At 47.5% G+C, this 25,700-nt stretch overlaps 1 protein-coding gene across 6 annotated transcripts in view; it reads left to right on the top strand.

Moving 5' to 3' along the window:
• LOC122095186 (ceruloplasmin) overlaps window positions 1–25,700 on the top strand; it is a 32,045-nt gene that overhangs the window by 17 nt on the left and 6,328 nt on the right. For 2 of the 6 annotated variants that reach the window (XM_042665628.1, XM_042665627.1), the window contains exons 1-19: window positions 39–385; window positions 622–792; window positions 3,974–4,221; window positions 5,524–5,736; window positions 6,440–6,613; window positions 7,663–7,917; window positions 8,696–8,864; window positions 10,246–10,385; window positions 11,571–11,723; window positions 12,735–12,949; window positions 13,885–14,035; window positions 15,357–15,569; window positions 15,896–16,103; window positions 17,370–17,509; window positions 18,509–18,637; window positions 19,247–19,353; window positions 20,594–20,810; window positions 21,165–21,304; window positions 22,243–22,405. In XM_042665628.1, the coding sequence (XP_042521562.1) occupies window positions 363–385; window positions 622–792; window positions 3,974–4,221; window positions 5,524–5,736; window positions 6,440–6,613; window positions 7,663–7,917; window positions 8,696–8,864; window positions 10,246–10,385; window positions 11,571–11,723; window positions 12,735–12,949; window positions 13,885–14,035; window positions 15,357–15,569; window positions 15,896–16,103; window positions 17,370–17,509; window positions 18,509–18,637; window positions 19,247–19,353; window positions 20,594–20,810; window positions 21,165–21,304; window positions 22,243–22,405 (3,229 nt within the window). In that variant the 5' untranslated portion in view covers window positions 39–362. Of the gene's footprint in view, window positions 1–37; window positions 386–621; window positions 793–3,973; window positions 4,222–5,523; window positions 5,737–6,439; window positions 6,614–7,662; window positions 7,918–8,695; window positions 8,865–10,245; window positions 10,386–11,570; window positions 11,724–12,734; window positions 12,950–13,884; window positions 14,036–15,356; window positions 15,570–15,895; window positions 16,104–17,369; window positions 17,510–18,508; window positions 18,638–19,246; window positions 19,354–20,593; window positions 20,811–21,164; window positions 21,305–22,242; window positions 22,406–23,849; window positions 24,321–24,843; window positions 25,434–25,700 lie in introns of those variants that run through there. The other 4 variants (XM_042665631.1, XM_042665630.1, XM_042665629.1 and 1 more) reach the window with 4 other exon arrangements.

The raw sequence follows: 25,700 nt of genomic DNA, 5'->3' as shown, positions 1-25,700 counted from the left end.
AGCCATAATAGGCAGAGTACCTGGGTGGAAATGGAACCCGGCACCTTGAGGGGGCCGGGTGGGGTTGTGATAAGGGAGGGAGAATGACAGGAGGGTGATACTGATCGAGATGTGGTATATTCCCCCCCCCCCTTTTTTTTACAACTTCTTAAAGGTAATTTTTAAAAAGGAAGGGGAAAGTTGCAGTTAAGCTTGAAGCTACTGCAACATTAGGCTTTCACAAACAGAGCTGTGTGCTCTGGTCCTTTTTACATAATCCTCATCCTGGCATTATTAACAGGCATGCAGGGCGGGCAGCCACTTCCTCTTGCTGGGGCACAAAGGGGGCATTTAAAGGTGTCCTCTGCCCGCCTGGAATTTCCATGGAGAATGGGAGGACGCAGAGGTATGCTCGCTCTGGCCAACAATAACTGTACTTTTTATTTGCAGAGAGGCTTGGCAACCACGCACTGTCTTTTCCCTCCCCGGGTTTACGAGAACCAAACCGAACTGGAAAATGTTATTTGCTTTAATGAAATGATTTACTCTTGTGCAATATCAAACTGTGTCAATCAAGCAAATAAAAGAAGAAGCCTTGTTTATAAACACCCCTGCTTCTGATTTCACTTTATTGCTTCTCAGGCTCCAATGCTCCAAGAGGGGGAAAATGAAGCTTTGGGTGCTTGGCGTTTTTCTGTTTTTATCTAATTCTCCAGCCTGGACGAAAGATAAGCACTACTACATTGGAATTGTGGAGACGACTTGGAACTATGCCTCTGACAGCGGGGAGAGGACGCTTATTTCGGTTGACAAGTAAGTTGCTCTTTCTGTGGCTCATAGGCCAAAGTTATCAACTGAAAAAATATATAAAGGCAACTGGATGCACTATTTCCTCAAGTTGACACAGGGCTTGAAAACAAGCTCTGCTCACAGGTCTCCTGCTCTAGGTCCTCTTCATTGGAGAGCAGTCTACTCTGGAAGCTGTGGCCCTGGCTGGTGTCCTCAGCTCATTTCTGTATCACTCAGAAGTGTCTGGTGTGTGTGTGTGTGTGTGTGTTACATCTATGACAACACTTACTGCTTATTCACGACGGGGGTACAATATTTGTACCTTTTCATCTTTTAAAGCCTCTTTTCTACTTGCAGCCACTCTGCTTGGACCTCACCTGAGTGTCTGGAGTGTGGGCTGCAGGGATGAGCTCACCTCGTAGGCTTGTTTGACACGTGCAAGTGCGTAAAGCTGTTCTGAGTGCCCTGTTTGGTGCATCCCCTGTGTGCACGCTAGGTACTCGTAACGACTGAGGAAATTTCCTGTCTCTACTTCCAGCAAGACTGACAAAAAGCACAGCTGCCTGAGGCCTTTCATTAGACAGAGGTCATCTCTTGTATTAATGGTTACTACATATTTACCACCAAATAGAAACTGGCATTCAAAAGCAACCTTCACTGTATTAGCCAAGTATTTTAGCAGTCATAAACACAAGTGAGTCTGACCACAAGAAGCTGCCAAGATTATATCTTATACACACACATGCCATGTTTCTTAACTACTGACTATACTACTGTGTATCTTACACACACACACACACACACACACACACACACACACACACCATGTTTCCTAACTATTGACTCTTACTAATTGGTGCATTCTATTCTGTTTCACTACAAAATAGCTAAAAGTTGTCTTTTGATTTTCTATTTGGTAGTATTGGGGATTAAACTATTAAATTTTTTCACAGTAAAAGATGTATAGTTGATAATAATAGTCAACTGTTACATTATTGTAGTAATATGCAGTGAGGGAAATTTCTGACCTAAAGATAACTGGTTTTAAAGTGGTTATTACTGGTTATAAATAGTTACAAAGTGTTTTGTAATTATTATCTTTTTAATCTGCTTTTGAGATAATAATCTCTTCATTTTAATAGGTTTTCTAGAAACATTGTTTCGTATGGCTTATGTGTTTTCCTGACTAAATACAAGGTAAATAATAGAGAGTTTTTATTTCCAAGGAAAAGGCTGGATATAATATGAAATAACATACTGGATTAGGGTGTGTCTCAGTTCAAGAGGCTCATTAGCAGCAGGACAAAAAAACCAACTTCATTAGCTATTAATTAAAATCAGTACAGGTCCTGTCCTATGCTGTGGTCCACCTACCTCCTGCCATTTTTGATAAGAGAGGAAGTCAGTTTATTGGGCACAAACTAAGTGCAGGACAAACTCTCTACGGTGCTCTAAAGAATTGCCTCATTCTAGAGATTAGGAAACGGAAGGGCAAAGGTTAGTAAAACTTCAGGAGGGGTTGATTCTTTTGATTTTAAAATGTGGCACCGGGTCCCAGTGGCTCACATCTGTAATTCTTACTACTTGAGCAGCTGAGATTCAGAGAATTGGGGGACCAACCCCAGGCTAACTCTACATAACGCTGTGGGCTGGAAGGGAGACAGGGCACCAGACAGACACACGACCAGACAGACAGGCCTCCAGGTGGCACTGAGGAACTAGGAGTGGCCCAAAAGGTGACAGCCACAAGCAAACAGGGAATTTAATTCTACAACCTCAACAAACTGAATTCTGCCAGCAACCTAAGTGAGTCAGGAAGTGGATTTTTCCACCAGGCCTCAGCCTGGCAACATGGTGATTTCATCCTGTGATGGCTGACTTCCCACTTGTGATACTACAAGGTGGTGATTTCATCCTGTGCCAAGTAAGACCAATGTTCGGATGGCTGAGTTCGCAAGCCCCCTCCCCAATCCAGAAACTTTCTGCCCACGATACCCATGTGTTAGTAACCTAGACATAAATCAAGAACACCGAGTGAGTTCTGAATTACCAAGAGGAGACTCGTTATCTTAAAATAACAACATTCAAAACAATTTCTTGGTATTAAAAATAACACTTGTTGGTCTAATAGGAGTTGGCCTTTTTTTGTTTAAGCAGGGGACTAAAAATAGGAAAGATGATTACTGGGAGGGAAATGTAATAGAGGGGAGCCAACAGGAAGAACCACAATTAAAGGTGACTTGTTTGCTTCAAAGAGCAGCTACAATGGATGTTTGTAGCTAGGCTACAAACTGGCAAAGTTCCTGCAAGCTTCCAGTAACCGACTCTTTGTCCTCAAGCCACACTCTTCAAGTTAAATAAAGTAAGACACCCAGGACTTTTTGGAGACTTCCCTCCAGGGTCCCTGTGAGGTTCAATGTTTCCCAGGTTGGGTTAGAGGAAAAATATTCACAGGAAAGACTCAAGACATCGAAATCTGTGTCCCAATGGTGCTGGAGAGGTAAGGAATTCCAATTGTGAAAATCTCCAAATATGTGAACTACTTCAGATCGTTGGCTTCAGATCAAACCCTCCCCCACCAAAGAATCTTTGTATAGAAAAAAAAAAAGAGGATCACAGGTCAGGCAATATTCCTCCTGCTTGAGGACCTGGCTAATATCTGGGAATTTCAGTGCAGAGGCAGAATTTTGACAAACCTGTGACACTGGCTGGAAAGGGTTGTAGATGCATACCCAGGAATGACATAAACACACTTAGATGTTGTTCAAATACAGCCTTCGGAATTCCAGAGCCGCCTTGGTCTTTGTATTTGTCAGGGAGTGGTGCGGTTAGATCAGAGCATTAAATACCATTAGGCCAGTCTTCTGGAAGTGGAGGGAAGTCTGCTGCGGGGCTTGGACTCGTTCCTAGGTGACACAGGGCCCAGGCGGATGTGGCACCAGCAAGGAGACACCGCTGTGGTCAGCCTGACGCTGCGTCCTGCTCTCCCTCTCTGCCACAGCCCTGGTCTGAAACACCTCACATGACTAACACACAACGCCACCTGCCACCTGTTCGCTTCTTCAATCCTGGAGCTGCCCCTAAACTGACCCGGTAGTCATTAACTTCTCTTTAGTTGTAATGGGATTTCTGATTTCTCTTCATTATAATGTGCTTTCTCCAGAGATGACAGCTTCTGACAGACTTGCCTTCTTTTCCCTTACAGAGAACAGTCTGATATCTATCTTCAGAGTGGTCCAGACCGGATCGGGAGCACATACAAGAAGGCCCTTTACGTCCAGTACACAGATGGACATTTCAGGACCACTGTGGACAAGCCGAGCTGGCTGGGATTCTTAGGCCCCATCATTAAGGCGGAAGTTGGAGACACAGTTTACGTACACCTAAAAAACTTTGCCTCCAGGCCTTACACATTCCATTCACACGGAGTAACTTACTATAAGGAGCACGAGGGTGAGTTAGACCGGGACTTCCTGTTATTCTTCAGCAGGGAGAATTCTAACTTCTGAGTCTGTGAGCTCTCCTTGGGTATGAGCTGTAGGTATGCCATGGAGCTAAACCATGTCACCCGCAGGTGTTGTGCTCCACCCCGGCAATACCTGCCCCTCTGGTGCTGTGGTTTGTGTGAAGGGCGCGTGGCAGAGATTCAGGTTCTGGGTCACTGAGAGCTGCCTCCCCGGTTCCTGCCTAGCTGCATAGACTGAGAGAAATGGACCACAGGCCTCCAAACCCAGAGGGAAAGGGGTGGATTCAGGATGGGATTATCTTTGAAAATTCTACACATGCTGACACAGTCTGCTGTTGCTTCCCATGTTAACTGCAGATGCACTCCTACCCAGCTAACGGGGTAGAAGTCAGTCTTAGGCATTAGCCAAACTGGGCATGCAGTCTTACAGTGTGATACACTGGAGACACAGTTAAGATGAATACAGACTTAGAATGGTCCATGAAGCCAGGGGTGGTGGCACACATCTATAAGCTCAACACCAAGGAGGCTAGGGCAGCAAATCTGAGGTTCATTCTGGGCTACATAGCGAGATACTGTCTCATCAAACAAAAGAAAAACAAAGGTAAGGTTTGGTCATCTTGTTTTTTTTCTTTTACTTTTTATTGTTGTTTCTTCTAAGATCAGACTATAGCCCAGCTGGTCTTGAACTTGTAGCCTCCAGCCTCAGCCTCCTGGGGTAGATTATAGGTGTGTACCACCACACCTGGCTTCCCTGATCTCACTCTTAATACAGGTCAAGCATTCTCCTTTTTCCAAAATGTTTGGGTACAGAAGTGTTCCAAAATGCAAATTTTTTTCAGATTTTGGAAGATTTGTAGACACATAATAAGAAATAGTAAGTCTTGGGGATTGGCTTCAAGAGTAAGCATGGAATTCATTTATATTTCACATATACATAGTCTGAAGCTCAGTTCATTTTTTTTTTTTTTTTTTTTGTCGGTTGTGGGGCTTGAACTCTGGGCCTGGGCGCTGTCCCTCAGCTCTTCAGCTCAAGGCGAGCGCTCTACCGCTTCAGCCACAGCGCCACTTCTGGCTTTTTCTGCTTATGTGGTGCTGAGGAATTGAACCCAGGTCTCAGGCATGCAAGGCAAGCACTCTACCACTGAGCCACCTTCCCAGCCCTCGCCATTATCTTTCTACTTCTCTGTGCCACCCCAAGGAGCACCAACTAGGGGGTGAGGACGATCTATTATTGCCTCTGTTTGGTTCAGACACAATCAGTAACTCTGCTGTGTGTTGCTTTCCAGGGGCCATTTACCCCGACAACACCACCGGGACCTTACAGGCAGACGACAAAGTGCACCCAGGGGAGCAGTACACCTACGTGCTGCACACCAACAAGGAACAGAGCCCCGGGGAGGGGGATGGGAACTGTGTGACCAGGATCTACCACTCCCACATCGATGGCCCGAGAGACATCGCCTCAGGACTCATTGGGCCGCTGATACTCTGTAAAACAGGCAAGTCCTCCGGCCACAGCCCTCCTGCAGTGTTCCCACCATACAGCACAACGTTGGGCGGTTTGATTTTACATATGTTCTGTGTGTATGAGTCTGGGAGAAAGGAAGGGAAGAGCAGGCTGGCCTCCCAGCCCAAGGTGTACCCGGACCCGCCGTGGTAGGGGACCCACCATGAAGCTAAGATGTGAAGAATCAACTCTTTGGGGATAGGTTTTCAGGATCTAAGTGGTACCTCATGAAGACTAACGACTTTGCCCCAGGTGATGTCTCTCTTGGTTCTCTGGGGTGGTAGGGCTATAGTGACCTATATTATGTTGGTGGAAATGCCACCTAATTTACTTAAAACATTATCAAAAAGGCAATGTATGCAGCTCAAGAGCTAGAAATATCCTGCTTACCTGAGCGACGATGACGTAGCTCAGAAGCCTCAGTGTCTCGGCTATTCAGCGTCATGTACTCACCTTTGAAGTTCCATTTGTTCAGAAGCCTTCGTAGTGGTGTGGACAATGGCTATGTGAATATCTGTCTGTCTCCCAAGCATGAGATATTGATCATGAAATCCCTCAGGTGACTGGTCCTGATTTGTGGCTGATTGAGAAAATAAATGCCATTTGAAAAATGAAAAAAAAAAAAAAACCCTTGAAAACATAGTAACAGTGAATAATAATAATTTAATGTGCTAAACTACAAATGTTCACCTCAGGTTCTCTTCATAAGGAAAAGGAAAAAAACATTGACCAAGAATTTGTGGTCATGTTTTCGGTGGTGGACGAGAATCTCAGCTGGTACCTAGAGGACAACATTAAAACCTACTGCTCAGAACCAGAGAAAGTGGACACGGACAGCGAGGAATTCCAGGAGAGCAACAGGATGTATTGTAAGACTGCAGAAGACATGTTAACGCCCAGATTTTCCTGCGTCAATTAATGTTTCTTTCCTTGCATGAATCAGTACTGTGTTTCTAGACTGGGACTGATAACAGGGCATCCAGGGCCTCACTGTCCTTCCCTGAATTTCTTCTTTTCCTCCTTTGTATCTCTTTGAGTTTTATTTCACAATATTAAACTTTTTTTTTTTGTCGGTCGTGGGGCCTGAACTCTGGGCCTGGGTGCTGTCCCTCAGCTCTTCAGCTCAAGGCTAGCACTCTACCACTTGAGCCACAGCGCCACTTCTGGCTTTTTCTGCTTATGTGGTACTGAGGAATCAAACCCAGGGCCTCTGGCATGCAAGGCAAGCGCTCTACCACTGAGCCACCTTCCCAGCCCTTGTTATTTTTTTAATTGAAATTGAAATCAGGAAAGGGATTTAAATTACCCATATTATCTCTACCAACATGATTAATGATTACTAAATCATCTCCAATATTTTTGCTGTGTGTTTTGCATATACAGGTACATACTTGTACTTACACACACACACACACAGTGTATGATTTTTTTTGTTGTTGTTGGTCATGGGGCTTGAACTCTGGTCCCGGGCGCTGTCCCTGAGCTCTTCAGCTCCAGATGAGCACTCTACCACTTGAGCCACAATGCCACTTCCAGTTTTCTGGTGGTTAATTAGAGATAAGAGTCTCACAGACTTTCCTACCCAGGCTGGCTTTGAATGGCGATCTTCAGATCTCAGCCTCCTGAGTAGCTAGGATGACAGGTGTGAGCAGTGTGTATGATTTATAACAAAAAGAGCTCGTATTTTTCAGCCCCAGAGATGTGCTCATCTGCTAATATGGTGCTGATAACAGTTCTCAGCCTGAATTCAGTTCCAGAATAAGAGTTCTATAATGGACTGGCAATGTCTGGCATGGGTATGGAAGGGGTGGGTTGGAGGATGCCCATTCTAAACTGAGTCCATCCCTGCAGGAGTCTCCACCTCTCTCCCAGGCACCCGAACTGTCTGTCCGTCACAAGCTCTGTTCTTGACTTACAGCTGTGAATGGACACACTTTTGGAAGTCTTCCGGGCCTTTCGATGTGCGCTGAAGACAGGGTGAAATGGTATCTTTTCGGTATGGGCAACGAAGTAGACGTGCATGCGGCTTTCTTTCACGGGCAAGCACTGACTAACAAGAACTACCGTACAGATACAATCAATCTCTTTCCTGCCACCTTGGTCGAGGCCTTTATGGTAGCCCGGAACCCTGGAACATGGCTGCTGAGCTGCCAGAATCTGAACCACCTGAAAGGTAGGCTGTCTTTATCCACTGGAAGGAGGGTTCTGTCTCAGCAGCTGCTCAAGGGGCCGGGGAGGACAGTAGAAATCAGAATCTCTGAGATATTCAGGCTGATCATAAAGAGACCTGGAAAAAATGGGATTAATTTCTGGAAAAGAATCATTAATCCTGCCTGGAAAGTGTAGCTTTGTGTGTGGCTTCTTGGCTTTGTGAAACAGAGATTGTACAATCTACAGTGTGTTGAAGTTAGTAGGCTATGGTTTTACTTGTTGGCTTTTTTCTGTGTGTCTTTCCCATTCTTTGCCTTGACAAATCTTTCCTCTGTCTCCTGGATAATGGTGACAAGAACGCATTCCCTATTTTCAGTAAACGTTTTTGTGGCACTGGCGTCCTGAGGAGATGGGGGGTGTGTGTGCATCGCTTGTAGGCCTAGAACAGCATTTTGTGTCATCCACGCTCCTTCTCCTCTTCTTCCCTTCACCCCACCCCGCAAGCTATGCCCCAGGCCCTCTTCTTCAATTATCTATGAACTGTCCTTTTCCATCAAACCCCCAGTGAATCTACACAGGAACTCTTCATGCCCTGTGTTCTGAGAAGACAGGTGTTCTTAGAAACTTGGCTTATCCATCAATTCACCCAGTTCATTGCACTGGCTGCACTTTCTACCTGCTCCCCAGCTGAGTTGACAGTCATTGAAGAGAACATGGTTTCAGCTCCTTTAGTCCTGGCCTCCCTGTAATCTCTGCCTCCCCTGCCCTTCCTTTAATCCCGGCCTCCTGTGTTCTTTCAGCTGGCCTGCAGGCCTTTTTCCAGGTCCGGGACTGCCACAAGCCCTCCACGGAGGACAAGCTGCAGGGGAAGGTTAGGCACTACTATGTGGCTGCCGAGGAACTCATCTGGAGCTACGCGCCCTCTGGAGTAGACGCTTTCACCAAGGAGAACTTAACAGCCCCTGAAAGGTAACTGCCACCTCTTGACTCTTATGATGGATGCCGATGTGCAAATGCTGGTTCAGTTCCACGCTTTCAATTACTTTGCATCTCTGCTCGGAAGCAGAGTGACTGGCTAGAAGGGCAAGTCTATGTTGAATTTCTGGAGGAACTAGCGTACTCTTTTCTACAATGACTATACCATTTTACAGGTCTACCATCAACGTTCAACCACATCCTCGCTGCCATGAAGTGGTATCTTTTGATTTTTTTTTTTCAGTATTGGGGAATAAACTCGGAGTCTTGTGCTAAATTTTGACATGTTAAATTTTACTTATTTGTCAAATAGGATCTTGTATTTATGCCAGGCCATCCTGGACTTTGATCTTCCTATTTATACTTCCCGTGTAGCTGGCACACACCATCATGCCCAACTTCTCTACTGGATGAAGCAGAGACTTTTTCCCCTGGCTGACTTTGAACCACAGCCCCTCTGATCTCTGCTTCCTATATAGATACCATTATGGGTGTGACCTCAGCACTTTTTGATGTTTTGATTTTTTTCTTTTCCCTTATTCCTGATGAGCATCTTTCTGTGGTCTTGTTTTTTTTTGAGAAATGTGTATCCTTTGCCCACTTCTGAATGGCAGTATTTGTTCTTGTGGTTGTTGATTTGTAGGAGGTTCTTTATACAGTCTCAAGATGAATCCCTTACTGAACAATCACAAGTGCTTCCTCTCATTCTGTATGTGAACTTTCACACGCTTGTCAGTACACACGGATGCACACTAGGTGTGTGTGCATGCACGCGTATGCGCCTGCCCTCTATACCCTCAGGCCATTCGTTAGCTACCTTTCCTGCTGCACTTTCCACAAAGCAAAGTGATCTTTCTAGAATGCCAATGAGGTAGTGTGATTCTCTCCCACACACAGTTCCTCTGTCTGTCACCTGTCAAAAATCCTCTAGTTGGCAAGCTAAGAACGGAAAGGCTTTGTGAAAGCCAGATACTGTGGTGAGGTTTAACTTTTTCATTTGTGAACAGAGGAGAATGAGGCCAGTTCTGTTGGGTTGCACTGAGTTGTAGCTAATGAAGGTCGGGTGCTCCTAGACAAGAACATTTCCCAGCTGGATGGAGAGGTTCTGCTGTAGAGCCTCGTATTCTGGGGGGCTTATGTGGAATCTTGGAATTCTTCACTCCACTTGAAAAGTGAAGCTCCTGTGGTCTCTACTTCCTCTCCACCTTCCCTCCATGAGTGGCCTAGAGCTGCTGGTGGCTGGCAGAGAATGAGTGGAGGGTGACTGCTGTAGATCCTGAGGGATGAAGCTCACGACATGCTAGCCAGGGGTTCAGGGTGCACGCCTGCTTCCTGTTACCCCAACACCAGCCTCAAGCCCTTCTTCCTTTGGCAGTGATGCAGGCGTGTTTTTTGAGCAAGGTCCCACAAGAATTGGCGGCTCTTACAAAAAGCTAGTTTACCGTGAGTACTCGGACGCCTCCTTCGCGACTCGAAAGGTGAGAGGACCTGAAGAGGAACACCTGGGCATCCTGGGTGAGTCCTGCCGAGCGCAGCGCTAGAACTCTCTCCCAAGCTCGGAGACGACAGTGACGCCAGGCCTGCCGCCTGGTTTCTACGAAGAAACCAGAGGTGTTAGGCCCCTGTTCGAACTCCCAGGGTTCCATCTGTTCCTGTATGCAGAAGAAAGAGATGGGCAGAGAAAGACACACACATACACATGTATGTTTTACTCTGGCCCAGGCAGCTGTGGGAGGAGATGTCAGCACACACGCCAGCAACCTGTCCTGACTTCCCACGGTGGCTGCAAAGTGACCGCGGAGGGAGTGACCTGGAGCACAGGAATGCTGGATTTCCCCGTGCTTTTAATCAGTTGGTGGCCCTGTGAGGAGCCGATGCGTTTCAGAAAACGCAGCTCAGGGGCCTGCCACACAGGCAGATGGACCATCTGCCCTCAGCAAAGGGCTACAGTGGGCCACTCTCCAAATCAAGTTATCCGTGGCAAATCCTCAGAGCAAAAGCCACACTGATTTCACTTTTTTTCCTTAAAGAAGGAAGGGGAATGGTATGTTGGTTAGCTACCAGGGAAGGAGGAAGTGGCTCCTAATAGCACAGGCTGGACGTGCTAGAGGTGACTTTTTATCTGGATCCACTAGCCGTGACCACTGAAAGGCCGCTCACCTCCTGTGCCGCTGTAGTGAAGTGAGGGCTAACGGCATTCTTCAGGCACAGACAGGGGGATGTCACCGTGTGCACTGCACAAAATGCAACATCCATTCCCTAACTGGCAATGACTTTCATTTTGGTGATGGAAAGTCCCGCCCACTGATAGCCTCGCTGCCAACAGGATGGAACCCACTGCTTTGGGTGGATGTGGTTTCCGCACCCGACTCTAGTGGCAAAGGTCACACCCTCTGCCAAGAGGCTGGGGTGGAGGGAGCACTCCAGGCAGTATGGGCAAGGGTTTAAAGTGGTTTAGTAACTGACTTTGTCAAAAAAAAGAGAGATGACCAATTAACTTGAAGTTGGGTCAGAGGTGCTCCGCTCTTCCCAATCTTGCTGTGTCCCATAGCTAATGGACTTTAAAAAACAAAAGCCAAGCTTTCTGATTTGGCACCAATGACCCCCAGTGGCGCGTGCCAGAGGACCAGCCCAAGAAAACCACAGCCTTCCGCACGCGCTCCACTGGAGGAAAGGTGACGACTCTCCCTTTGTCCCCAGGTCCCCTCATCTGGGCTGAGGTAGGTGACACCATCAAAGTCACCTTCTGTAACAAAAGCCCACACCCCCTCAGCATTGAGCCAACGGGAGTGAGATTCAGCAAGGACAATGAGGGCGCGTACTACAACCCCCACAGCGCCCTCTGGAAGGGAGGTGAGTGCAGACCTCCAGACCCACCCATGGGTACCAATAGGGAGCCCCCCTTACCCTGCTGCTGGCTGCATGCAGCACCCTGCACGTCAGCCTCTGCGGTCCTCACGAATCGGAATTCTGTCTTGCTTTAACCGATAATTATCCACAACACAGGTAGCAACTTAGTTGGATGGTGTCCATTACATTTCTTAAACACTAGTTGGGTGAGGAGATTTGCAAAGAGTTCTTGTAACAACATTAGATGCCCACATCAGGATATTTAAATAAAAACATTTATGAATGTGTGTAGATCTACACATACACACATATACATAAGGGTACGGCCAAAGAGACCAATGATCCAACCACGATTATACCTTACATAATTCTTCCACTTGCATCTGTGTGTATATGTTTTAAATATATTTGAGATCTAGTGATAGGAAGTGGCTAGTCTATTCTCTTAGCACTGGGAACACTTGTAATGTTAAGGATACAAAGGATTCCTCCGTGTACAGATGGAGCTAAGCATTTCTATTAGTTAAGGATGACCAATGAAGATCAGTGGTTCAGCCACCAATCACAGGTGGCTCAGCCTTTCTGGTCGGCACTTTCTGGGGTAAACTTGGGAAATTTGACAGGGATCATAGGCAAGTCCCTTTCAGTCCTATGATTATTTTCTGTTTGGTTTTGGGTCAAGACAAAAATGCCTTGGTTACCCCTACTGCCTGGCATTGGCTTAATTGGTGGAAAGATAAGGACAAAGCTCACCTGTAAGAAGGTAGAGTTGCTGGGGACAGGGGTACGGACTATACAACTGGGAAGATGGTACGGGGGTTCCTGGGAAATGTGGGGGCACAAACCAAGTCCAGGAAGAGGTTACAGGAAGTTGCCCTACACCCAGCCTTCCTCTGACACGGGAGTATGGCACCAGCCCATCCCTAGGGAACTAAGGCATCCGCAAGTGGGTTGTCCGGTACTTTGTCACTCCCACGACCATGCTCACACCCTCCCATGTGACCTTCCCCTCAGGTGGGCCTCCTCACCCTGCCTCTCATGTGGCACCCCAAGAAACCTTTACCTATGAGTGGACCGTGCCTGAAGATGTAGGACCCACTCACGCAGATCCCGTGTGCCTGGCAAAGATGTATTACTCCGCCGTAGATCCCACCAGAGATATATTTACCGGGCTGATTGGGCCAATGAAAATATGCAAGAAAGGAAGCTTACTTGAAAATGGGAGACAGGCAAGTCCAATGAGGAGATCTCCATTTGTCAATTCTAACGTTCCTTCCATGTGACTATCTTTCAAGATTATAAATCTCTTCCTCTGGGTTCTGGCACTTTTCTTCAGATCATGCTCACGGTGGATTCCATTCTCTCCCGGAGCTGGCCTCAGGTGGATGCCTCCGTGGGACCATTCACATTGATAGCCATCTTTTATCTGAATAAATGATCTGAAGGGGAAGACAAGATATGTGTGTATACACACACACACAATGCTGGTACTAGGGCTTGAATTCAGGGCCTAGAAACTCTCAGCTTTTCCTCTCAAGGCTGGTGCTCTACCACTTAAGCCACATCTCTACTTTTCACTAGTTAATTGGAGTTAAGAGTCTCATTGACTTTCTTCCAGCCAGGGCTAGCTTCAAAGTTCAATCCTCAGATCTGAGCCTCCTGAGTAGCTAGGATCATGTTAAGCCGCCAGCGCCCAGCTTGACTAGCAACGCTTGCAAAAGCTTTCTCTCCTTTGCAATTCATTTCTTAGAGTCCTGACTGAATGGACTTTCTGACTGGTTCATTCCACAGAACAGATGGCCTTTCAGCTCACTCCCTTCACAGCTGGGACAGCAAAAGGGAGTAGGGATACTTGTCCAGATATCTGGACGTGTGATCCCTCATCTAATTCATTGTTCAAGTTCATTGCCAGCTATTTCTTCACCTCCATCTTTCCTTGTTTTATCTGGCAAGAGCTCTCAAGAGTTTTCTGGGACGTGGGTGGCATCTTTCCTGACCACTTGGGTGGTCAAATGGAATGTTCCATAAGCCTTGTTGACAAAGCACAGGGGGAAACTTCTCCTTTCCTCCTTCCTCTAGCTTGTTCGAACATGTGGAGAATTCTACACAAGGAAGCCTCTGAACTTTCCTCTCTTCACCTCTTTGTTGTTCTCTCAATTTACAGAAAGATGTTGACAAGGAGTTCTACTTGTTTCCCACTGTATTTGATGAGAATGAGAGTTTACTCTTGGATGACAACATTAAGATGTTTACAACCACCCCTGATCTGGTGAATAAGGAGGACGAAGACTTTCAGGAATCCAACAAGATGCACTGTGAGTACTACCAGTTTTGTTGTCGGTTTATTCTCAGTAGCTGATATGTCAATCACTCCAATGTGTCAATCACTTCCAATTCAGAGTAAATGCTGTGCAAGCTGTGCCCATTGCACAAACGGTACAGTGTAGTCTCTGGACCAGCAGGGTGGGCACTGACTGGTAGGTCCTGAGAAATATTCATTCTGGACCCCGCCCCACCCGCTGAATCAGAAGCTGCGTGGCCGGGTCCCACACACCTGTTGTTAAGGCTGCGGCACAGGAGAATGCCAGGCTGGAGGCTTTGCTTCCTGCGGCTTGGAGACAGCGGGCTCGTTTCACTGTTCAAAGCACAGAAAGCTGTAGTTCTCATTCTTGGCTACACGTCTCAGTCACCTGGGAGGTTTCAAAAACTACAAAGCTCCACGCAGCCCCAGCTCTTTAATTCAAGCCATGCATTGGATTTGTTTTTCCTCCCAGGGTCATTCTAGAATGCAGTCAGGGACTAGAGACAGAAGTCACGGACCACTAATGGATAGGAGTACAATTTACTGTAGGTAGTAGAAGAAAATGTAAGCTGGGCACTGGTGACTCATGTCTGTAATCTCAGCTACTTGAAAGGCTGAGAGCAGGAGAAGCAGGAGATGATGGTTCAAGACCAGCCTAGGTAGTTACAACCTGTAAAATTAACCAGCAAAAACAGGGCTAGAGGCATGAGCATCAGCCTACAAGTGTGAGGCCCTGAGTTGAAACCTCAGTCCTGTCACAGGGAAAAAAAAAATGTTAGAAACTAATGCTGCTTCGTGGGTTTAAGTTAGGCTTGGTTCTGACCCTATCACCTACCATTTCTAAAATACTTCTTTTGCTTCTACATTTTTGCATTCTGAATGCATCAAAAATATTACCTGCTAGAAATAGCAGTGTGAGAAAATTTCTTGCACAAACTCTTCTGCTACTCCAGACAAGTCAGAATCCCCAATCTAGAGCAGCCCCAGCTTCCCCAGTGCAGGCTCTGCAGGGCGGGAGGGCTGCCCACAGCCCAGAGCCCAGAGTAGCCACCAATGGGGATGGGGACGCATCAGCTGGCATCTGTCCCCAGGGGAAGAGACGCCCCAGGGGAGCAGGACACAGCACAGAAATCCAAGAACCATGTGGTCAGCTGCAGTCCCCGACGGTCAACAGTGCTCTGGAGGGCATGTGTGGGCACCGTCACTGCTGTGGGCACACGGCGCATGGCAGGCTTACATGTGTCTTTAGAAGCAGTGACCCAGGTTGATGCCGGGAAGGGGTCTGTCGTGCGAAAAGGACATGGAATAGAGCAGTCTGAAAACATCTGTTCCAGCCATGAATGGATTCATGTACGGGAACCAGCCTGGTCTGAACATGTGCCAGGGAGATTCGGTGGTGTGGTACTTGTTCAGTGCCGGGAGCGAGGTCGATGTCCACGGCATTTACTTCTCAGGACACACCTTCCTGTCAAAGGGGGAACGGCGCGACGCCGCGAACCTCTTCCCTCACGCCAGCCTCACGCTGCTCATGCAGCCCGGCACCACAGGTTCGTTCCTCTGCCCCTCAATGTGAGCAGTGTGGGCCCCGGGCAGAGCCAGCTGGGCGTTTGATAAGCTGTTCCTTTCTGTGGGTGGGGAACGGGCCTCTGCAATGGAAGTACATAAATCTGGGTCCACTTCCTCTGCCTAACTGCAAGCGCAAAGGTCCTGAGTCAGGGACGCACAGAGGCTGGGTGACCAGACCTGTTCTCAGGACAGCAAAGGCAGGGCTGGTGCGCGGCGGGCACGAGGCAGGTGACCAGCGGGTGCGTGATAAGGCTCTGGTTCTGACTCTGATCAGGGGCTCTCATGTCTGTTCCCCCCCCCCCCCCAGGGATGTTTGATGTCCTGTGCCTCACGACGGATCACTACACAGGAGGCATGAAGCAGAAGTACACGGTGAACCAGTGCAAGCGGCAGTCTGAGGGCTCGCCAGTATACCAGGGCAAGAGGACCTACCACGTCGCGGCCGTGGAGGTCGAGTGGGATTACTCCCCGCACAGGGAGTGGGAGAAGGAGCTACACCGCTTACAAGAGCAAAAGTAACTCCCGCACCCAGCAGCGGCTGCATGTCCTCCTGTGCCCCAGCGTTAGGACCCCAGCCAGTCACAGCCCAGGACCTCTACTCCTCCTGACCACCTCACCCACGCTCCTCGTCTGCTCTGGGTCGTGACTCCTTACTTTGGGGGAACCCTCCTGCCATTGGTTACAAACCTAGCCAAGATTCTGCCCAAAGTTATGGCTGAAACACTGCGTTCCGCACTAGCTACTGGCTGGCGATTTTTCCTCTGTAAACTTCATCCTTTTTGTCTAATTGTCATTTCCCATGCCCAAAGCTAGTGTGCATATTTTGTGACATTATTTTAAAGCCTTGATGGCACTATAGCAGTTCCTTCCTCTAAGAGACTATAGCACCAAAGACCTTTCGTAGTGGCGCACTGCAGAAAGCTCTTTTGAAAGTAGCTTGTGTGTAATTCAGTGCAGGAAAGGGGGCCCAGGCACTCGGAGAACATCCAGGGGGTAGACCAGCGGCAGCCGGCGCCTGGCTGGTGGTCTGACCGTGGGGCTGAGCATGGTTTGAGCTGTAAAGGAAGAAGAGGTTATTATAATGACTGGGGTTTGAGAATGGAAAAGAGAGTGGAAAGTGTCACCTCAGTTCCCACTGGCCAGAAGCTCCGCTGTGACCAGAGGGCTCTGGAGCGCTAACGTTTTAAACCCTAAGGACACGGTCGAGAGGTCCTGTCCAACAGCTCATCTGAGGGGGAGAGGAACCCGGGCTCCAGTGGGTGCTGGGAGCTCACGCCTGCCACTCTAGCTACTGGAGAGGCCAAGGATGGTAGGACTTGGGTTGAGGCCAGCCTGGGCAGAGGAGTTCCCAAGACGCCTTCTAGACCCACAGCGTGGCCCAGTGCCAGGCTCTTGGCATCCCAGTTACAGCAAGACGCAGTGCGTGTGAGGACAGAGAGCGAGCTCCTATCTCAAAAATCACCAGGGCAAAAAAGGGCTAGAGGGGTGCCTGACTCAAACCACAGGGACACTAAAACAAACAACAGAAGCCCTGGAGCTCCAACAGGAGGTGGTGAGCTGCAAGTCAGGGCCAGGACCAGGACTCCCCTGGGGCAGCTAAGTGGGCTTTTTGCTACACCAGTCCCTTTGTAAAAATCATTAAAAAAAATGGAATGGGAAATGATTAAAAACTACCATAATTGCTTCAAACAAAACCGTAACTACTTAAAAAATTTTGTAACTTGAAACTTTAGTCTTTTGTGTCATCACAAAGCTAACCTGAATTATTTTTCTTTTTCAAGTGTCTCAAATGCATTTTTAGATAAGGAAGAGTTTTACATAGGCTCAAAGTACAAGAAAGTTGTCTATCGGCAATATACCGACAGCTCATTCAAAGTCCCGGTGGAGAGGAGAGCAGAGGAGGAGCACCTGGGGATTCTGGGTAGGTGGCGCCCTTCCCTCCATTAGTTGCATCATGAGGGACAGTTTTCCACACTGATACATTTCACTTTCTTGTCTTTATTACTCATGAAAATACAAAAAACAAAAAACAAATCCCAATGACTTGATTAAAAACAAGGAGCTTATCTACTAAAGAATATAGATAATAAAACACCACTTGTTTCTGTTAGAGATAATGCATTATTTCATAAACTGAAGAAAGTATTTGTATTTGGTGTTCATCCAACTGAGGTTTTAGTGAGGAGCCTATTATCCCATCTATCAAAATGAAAACAAGGGCGAAACAAAAAGCACACAGACATTTACTGCCGAAGTGAGACTGTGTGACCCCGACACCGCCCAGCACACGGGTGAGGACGTGGGACCACACACGAGCCTAGAGCACGCTCCCTTCACGCTTCCCAGAGCCACTCCAAGACGCAACGTGAACCTGACCAAAGCTGGCCTTGGGAATTTTCCTGGAACCAAGGTCCTGGAGACACCACTCCTGAGCCTCTATGACTCTGGTTGCCAGAGTTCCTCCGAGTCTGGGTTATCCTCAGCCCTTTCAGTGAGACACTCCGGGGAAGGTAACAGAAATTCATCAGACAGCAGGCCAACTAAGACTGGCTAGCAGGTGGACCCCGTAGGGCTGGCCCTCATACAGTCCTGTAAGTCCAAACCCAGGAACAAGAGTGCCTGCTGTAAGCAGTTCACCCTGAGCAGACCAGGGCCTGGTGGGGAGCCCGGCCCAAACTCCCTAGACTGTAGACAAGAAATACTCCATGGTCCACCTTCACAGCCAGCCACATCTGGAGTTTGATCTCATGCCGTTTCCTTCCGGGCCCTAGGATAAATCCAAGACTCTATCAGCCAGCAAAGAACCACAGCGATAACAAGATGACTCTAGCTGCCTAGCTCTCAAAGCTGCCTGATCTTTGTTTTCATGAGCACGTTAGATGTTTCGATCTGACAGGTCAACAAGTCTCTTTCTTATCAGGTCCACAACTTCATGCAAATATTGGAGACACCGTGAAAATTATCTTTAAAAACATGGCGACAAGGCCCTACTCCATCCATGCCCATGGGGTGAAGACGCAGAGATCCACTGTGGTTCCAACACAACCAGGTACTCCCGTGGGGCGGTGGCGGCGGTGGGTGCAGCTCTCAGCGTTTCTAGTCACTTATCACTGGGTGCTGGTGGAGGCCTACAATGTAGGGGATGACTCAACTGTCCAAGGACAGGGGTGGGAGGGACCTGCATGGGAGGTGTCAGGATGGGACACACTGGAGGGCTCACAGGGAGGGAGGAGGGGAGAGGGGAGGCGGGAGGGAGGAGGGAGGAGGGGGGAGGCGGGAGGGAGGAGGGAGGGAAGGTAGTGGAGAGGCTGACATAACCAGGGAGAAGCCATGGGAATTTGAAAGACAAATGTATACTAATAAAAATGTACTTAGAATTAAGGTAAGTCTGGTTTGGGAAGTTTTCTTCCCACTGTGATGTGATAATGGCCACTTCCTGGCTTGGTGGAAGTGCATGGCAGAGCCAGTTGTCTTGGCACAACACATACCACACACAACAAAGAAATCAAGGGAAGAACTCTCGGTATTATTAGTGTCAAAAACGGATTACCCTGACACTTCTAGTTTCTGGGTGCCAAGGCCCCAGTTCTCTCAGATGACAGAGCTCAAAGGTCACTGATCCAGATAAAAGCAGATAACTACCCCTCGATGGATTTAGGGGAAGTTCAAACGTATGTGTGGGAAGTCCCAGAGAGAGCTGGCGGTGGACCGGAGGACGCGGCCTGCATACCATGGGCTTACTATTCCACTGTGGACCGAGTTAAGGTAACTTCAAACCACTTGTTCTGTGACAATTTTCAAGGCAGACGAGGCTAGTTTTCCTGTCAAAATTCCAAGACAACCTTATTAGCTACTCAGTTTTACTTCTTTGGTCTGTTGCTTTTAAAGATATAGTTATGCCTACTGATAACATTTTTTCCATTTTTAGATGAAAACACACTAAACTCAAAGAACTGAGGTATATGGCTTCAGAACTGAAGGCATCGCCTTCAAAGCCCCAACCCCTCAACCACACCCACAAGATCCAAAGGCTCGCCCAGATTGTTCCAGGGGAACATCTCATCCAAATCTCTCTCCTGAGCACCCACCCTCCAAACTCCTATAGGAGCAGTCTCCACAGGCAGCTCGGCAGCTCCAACACAGACTCCCTTGTATTTCCCGTTGTGATAAATGGCCCCCGTGCCGTCTACTCACTCATTTAAGCGGGAGCTCTGACCTACCAAGCATCTAGCCCACACCTCAGGCTTATGCAGGCGATTCCCCCCCCCTTCCTTCTCTCCATCCCCGTAGCTTTGAGTTCTTGTAGTCTGCCTCACTGTGGCCAGGGCCCCTCTTCTCAGCTCCTCACCTCCAGGCCTTCCTCTCTTTACCACAATTAGACCAAAATGCAAATCTGCTGCCACCCTTTCTCCCAATTTTAATGGCAAAAATCTGAAATCCCCTTGTGCGGTACAAAACCTAACGTGCCACTACTGACCCCCATCTACTCCAGCTTCCCGAGCCTTTCTCCTTTGGGCTCATTAGCATTTTGTGTGCTTCCAGTATAGCTGACAGCTTCCCTTATCTTTTTCATGTTTTCATCCCTTATTGTCTGTTACTGTCCCATTGGACTGAGCTCAGAGATGGCAAGGCCTCTGTGCCCCTTATCTTTGTTGTTTAGGAACTGAGTTATGTCCCACTCATGCTCAAGTCCCTGAGCTTTTGGAATAAACAAATCAACACTGTGTATTTGGGTGGGGCATTAGCAAAGTCAATTCTAGGTCTCTAAAAGCCTCTTTCTTTTGCATCACCCATACAACCTACCTCCTGTTCACTACGGGATCAATTTAACGACTTCAAGGACGAAGTTATTCCCCTGGCAAGTCTAGTCCTTAAATCAGCTCTTTGGGGTCCAGTTGGCTGAAGTCCCCACCTCCATGGCAAGGATGGCTAGGACTTCAGCGTCTAGTCCTCTGAAGTCCTGGCCTCCACAGTGAGGAGAGTGGATGGCTATGTTGCTTTTCAGGATCTCTACAGTGGATTAATTGGCCCACTGATTGTATGTCGGAAACATGGCACGAACGTGTTCGATCCCACGAGGAAACTGGAGTTTTCGCTTCTGTTTCTGGTGTTTGATGAGAATGAATCGTGGTACTTAGATGACAACATCCAAACATACTCTGATCACCCCGAGAAAGTAAACAAAAATGATGATGGATTCATAGAAAGCAATAAAATGCATGGTAAGAGAAATTGTTCTAAACCAGTCTTCTCCTTTACCAACCCCTTTTCTTGAAAAGGGAATTAGGTTGGGGGCTACTCCTTTGTTTTCATTTAAAAACTACTCACTCAGAGCAGCAGGATTCTGTTCAGAACAAAAGAAAGGGGGGTTTGTTTAAAAGCATTTACCAATTCTTTCCCAGTTCCAAAATCTCACTTTTAGAGTAAATCCAGTCAGGGTTAATACTTTTGAGAAGCATTTATATAAAGTTCTTTGATAGCAAAAAGATTCTTCATATGTAACCTAAAAGTCCTATTTTCTGTGAAACAATCACTGGTTTAAGCTGTCCTGAAAGGTGTTGTGTGCCTTCCCTCAGGCATCAACGGGAGAATGTTTGGGAACCTGCATGGCCTCACCATGCACGTGGGAGACACCGTCAGCTGGTACCTCTTGGGGCTGGGCAATGAGGTAGATTTGCACACGGTGCATTTCCACGGCCACAGCTTCCGATACAAGGTAAGGGGCCTCCACCGCAGTCTGTCTTGCTCTACTGGAACATGATTTAATGTACAGGAGATATGTTCCTTAGAGAGACTAATAGAAACAGAGTTTCGTGGTAGAGGGCACAATGATTCCAACGGGCCTGTCAGTTTCCCATCTACACTGGGCTCTGCCCTGGACTTGCAGATCACCTTGGGTTCATGCGGTGCTTGACTCCCTTGCTTCTGAGTAAGGACTGTGGAGGGAATTGCTAATTGTCCAGCGATGATGGGTGGCAGGCCAGAGATCAGCACAAGACTGCCATTACCCTGGTCAGGCAGTCAAATGTTACCAGTGCTGTCCCCAGACGGCAATCTTTCCAGAGCTCTCTCAGATGCTTCAAACCCTTGGCCTTTTTGGCAATATTTTTCTTTTTCTGAGTTAGTGTGCAAAATGCATAACATACAAAGAAAGCACTGTCCACGACATCTACTATACAACAAGTCCACTGCATTTTGTTTCACAAAAACATACCCTCTCCTGGGCAGAGTTTCAGATCCTCCATTTTGTGTGCAGAAATGAGTGCAGATCCCGTGCCCCACAGAGACATCCTGGCTGACACTGGCTTCTGGCTTCTCTGGGGCCTCCTTTATTGCTCTGCCCCTGTACTGCTCCCCTTGCCCTCCAGTTGCAGAGACAAGAGACTAGACGAAGGTGAGGCTGGGTGGACATGAGCCCCCACCTCAGTTTCCCCACGTAGCTGCAGTCTCTTATGGAGGGAGCCAGAACCCCGTTGAGAAGACCCGTCTGACGAGTTCCCCTGACAGCCTGTGATGACTCACAGTATGGAGGGAAGACTAGGTCATTGTGTTCACACAGAAGGGGCAGGGCTCAAAAAACAAAACAGATGTATTCATTTTTCTAGTCTTGACTACTGAACCAACATTCCCATAAGCTGTCATTCTGTACTCAAGCACAGGGGCATTTACAGTTCTGATGTCTTCGATGTCTTCCCTGGGACGTATCAGACCCTAGAAATGGTTCCCCAGACACCCGGGACCTGGCTTCTCCACTGTCATGTGACCGATCATATCCACGCTGGGATGGCAACGACCTACACCGTCCTGCCAAGTGAAGGTGAGAATCAGGAGGCAAGCCCGTGAGTAATGCGTCACCAATGTTAAAATGGAAGCCGTTTTGCTTCAGTGCCTCCCTGGTCTGAAGCATTTGTGAACTCTGCCGCCCTAACTTCCCGCCTCATCACTGCTCATTTCTGAGGGTCTGCCCCCTTCAGTGCAGGGGCGTGTGTAAAGGTTTAAATGGACACAGCAACGTACAGGTAACTAAAGCTGGAGCATGGGCTAAGTCACATGACACAGCAGTGTTCACTATACCTAAAGCGGGAGTAAGGGAGAAGTCACATCAGACAAACCATGACTTACAGAATTCCCTTCTTAACATAAAACACTGACTTTTTCTAGACGGGAGCTCATATAAAACACAAGTCCAAAACAATCCCAAATAAGCCATATAAATTCAAGTCAATCAAGAAAAGCAAAGTCTTCCTGGGCTTGCAAGAAGAGCAAGCATAACTGTGAATCACCCAGAGAAAACTAAAATGCAAACATCCTAGTCCCTGACTTCTGCACAATGCCTCCACAGGTCCAGGTACATATACACATCTGTATACACACACACACACACACACACACACACACAAAGCGTGCGCACCTGTACACACATGTGCACACACACATACACATGCACACACACACACACACATGCAAGAAAATGAAGAGCCTTTCTATGGCTACCCTGTGAAAGATGCACAGCGTGAAAGAGCTGCCCCATGGCTGCAGGCTTCATTCTTTCCTGGACTTTTCCAGTCAGAACTGTTGAAACTAGAAACTGGCAGACTGAACACAAGGAAATTATGCAGAGAATGTTTCTCTGTGCTTCCTTCTTCAAATGAGGATCAAAAGGAGCAAATAAGCAGAAGGAAATACAGAAGCAAGTTACGTGTCTGTTCTTATGTGAGCTGCCCATGCTAGGTCATGCTACCACTGGGGTATATAGCTTCAGCCCAAGAATCAAATTTCAAGACTCAAAAACAACTTGAGTAATCATTAGTGCAAATGAGGTTTCAGGTTCTTCTTCTGAGTCGGACACCAGTACCTTCTTTCTGGATGGGCTACTTTCACCAAAGCCCTCTCTACAGTGAGTAGTTACTACAACACAAGAATGTCAAAGCCTCGGGCTGGGAAGGTGGCTCAGTGGTAGAGCGCTTGCCTTGCATGCATGAGGCCCTAGGTTCGATTCCTCAGCACCACATAAGCAAAAAGACAAAAGCCGTAAGTAGTGCTATGGCTCAAGTGGTAGAGCGCTAGCCTTGAGCTGAAGAGCTGAGGGACAGCGCCCAGGCCCAGAGTTCAAGCCCCACAACCGGACCCCCTCCCGCCCCCCCATAAAAAAGAATGTCAAAGCCTCAAAGTCATTGGCATCAACAACTTCACAGTCAGAGGTTGAGCAAGACAACTGGAACAGTGTTCAAAGAACCTAACTTTGCACGTTAACCACACAGAAGGATGAACCTGCTCAGAAAAAAGACAGCGCGAGGGGGCATGAGGCCTTCAAGGGATCCATGTGTGCAGATGCCGGCGAGCAGACGGAGCTGCTACAGTCCAGTCCTGCCCCAAACACTGTGGCCTCCCATATGGAACAGGGAGACAAACAGCTAACAGAATGGAGAGTGGTTTCTAAACTGTGGAGCAAATGGCTAGTGTAAAGAAAATACACATTAGGGAAAAACTTTTTTTTCAAAGAGAAAAAGTATTGCATAGGACTAAAAGCAGGGATGGATGACAGATAGTTGAACTACAGGCAGCAAATGGGGGGCCATGTTTGTCATTCTGAATTATCGTTAAGTCAAAGTTCCATGAAAGTTTGGGGAAATCACATTAATTATGAATCTCAGAAAAATGTCTGCCTACTATGTCACAGAAAAGCAAATACACGAGGATAGAGTAAGATCTTTTCATATTCTGCACCATGACACAACTGTCTGAAGAAGGAAGGGAGGGAGGGAGGAGGTAGGAAGGGAGGGAGGAAGGGAGGGAGGAAGGGAGGGAGGAAGGGAGGAGAGAAGGGAGGAGGGAAGGGGGGAAGGAGGGAAGGAAGGAAGGAAAGAAGGAAGGAAGGAGGGGAGGAAGGAAGCAAGGAATGAAGGAGGGAAGGAAGGTCATCAGTCATTTGTGGCTATCCTGCCATGTTTAGTCTGTTTAGCTCTGACAAGTGTAAAAGGAACTATTTTAGACTATGAGTTTTCTGTGGCAGTCAGATAACCTATCAGATGTCTTCTGCAGGGAAAGGGTTGGCCTACCTTTAAAAGTCTCATTGGCAGGGACTGATATGTTTACATTCCCAGCTAAGTACCCACATTTAATACACACTCAAGAACAGAGGAAATCAATGAAATAGAATTGTATACATTGCCTTTGGACATGATCTCAGACTTAGAGAAAGCTGCAAGAGTGCTTAGCAAGTGATGCTCACACAGCTATCTTCCCTTCTTCCAGCTCTCCTTCAAAGTGCACAGCAGCCTATCTCTGTGTAAACACATACACCTGCACTTCCTAAAAGCAAAAACATCCTGTGTACAACTACAATGCCATTGTCAAGATCAGCAGAGCTATAACAAGGATGAAAAGACCTTTCTCAAATTTTACCCCTCACCTTACTTGCATTTTTGATACGAGAACCCAAGGACATGTGCTGTATGATAAGATGCGTCTGAAGTCTCCCTCCCCGACAAGGGTCCCTCCTGCTTTGTGAGCTTCACACTCTAAGTACCGTCAGCAACTGCACGGGACGTCCTACATGCTGGGTCTGCCCTCATCATGGGGTCCGGGTTCAGTGTTTTGGCAAGACTATCAAGAAGAGATGTCTTTCTCCCCACCACACTGGTTTGCTGCGTGGCTGGGAAGCTTGGCGATGGCCTCTGCTAGCCTTCTCCCTCCTGATTAGTGCTTCAATGAGAATCTCATAGGAAGGAACTCATTTTCCAATTAAGGCCTTACTACAACAAGGGAACTTTTTTATTTATTTTTGGTTGTGGGTTTGAATTCGGGGCCTGGGAGCTGGCCTGAGAGCTTTTGCTCAAGGCTATTGCGCTACCACTGAGCCATAGCCCTACTTCCGGTTTTTAAGTGGAAATAAGAGTCTCACAGAGACTTTTCTGCCCAGGGTGGCTTCGAACTAAGATCCTCAGAGCTTAGATTCCTGAGAAGCTAAGATTATAGACATGAGCCACTAGCACCCAGGAGAACAAGAGATTAAAATTAACATTTTAAAAGCAAAAAGCACCATCTAATTTTTTTTTTACTATATGAACTACACTATTTTAAGTAGCCATCTTAAAATTTCTTTCTTTATG

This window comes from Dipodomys spectabilis, unplaced genomic scaffold, assembly GCF_019054845.1.
Source record: "Dipodomys spectabilis isolate Male_0828 unplaced genomic scaffold, ASM1905484v1 ptg000340l, whole genome shotgun sequence".
Classification (NCBI taxonomy): Eukaryota; Metazoa; Chordata; class Mammalia; order Rodentia; family Heteromyidae; genus Dipodomys; species Dipodomys spectabilis.
This window is presented reverse-complemented; position numbering and strand designations above follow the sequence as displayed.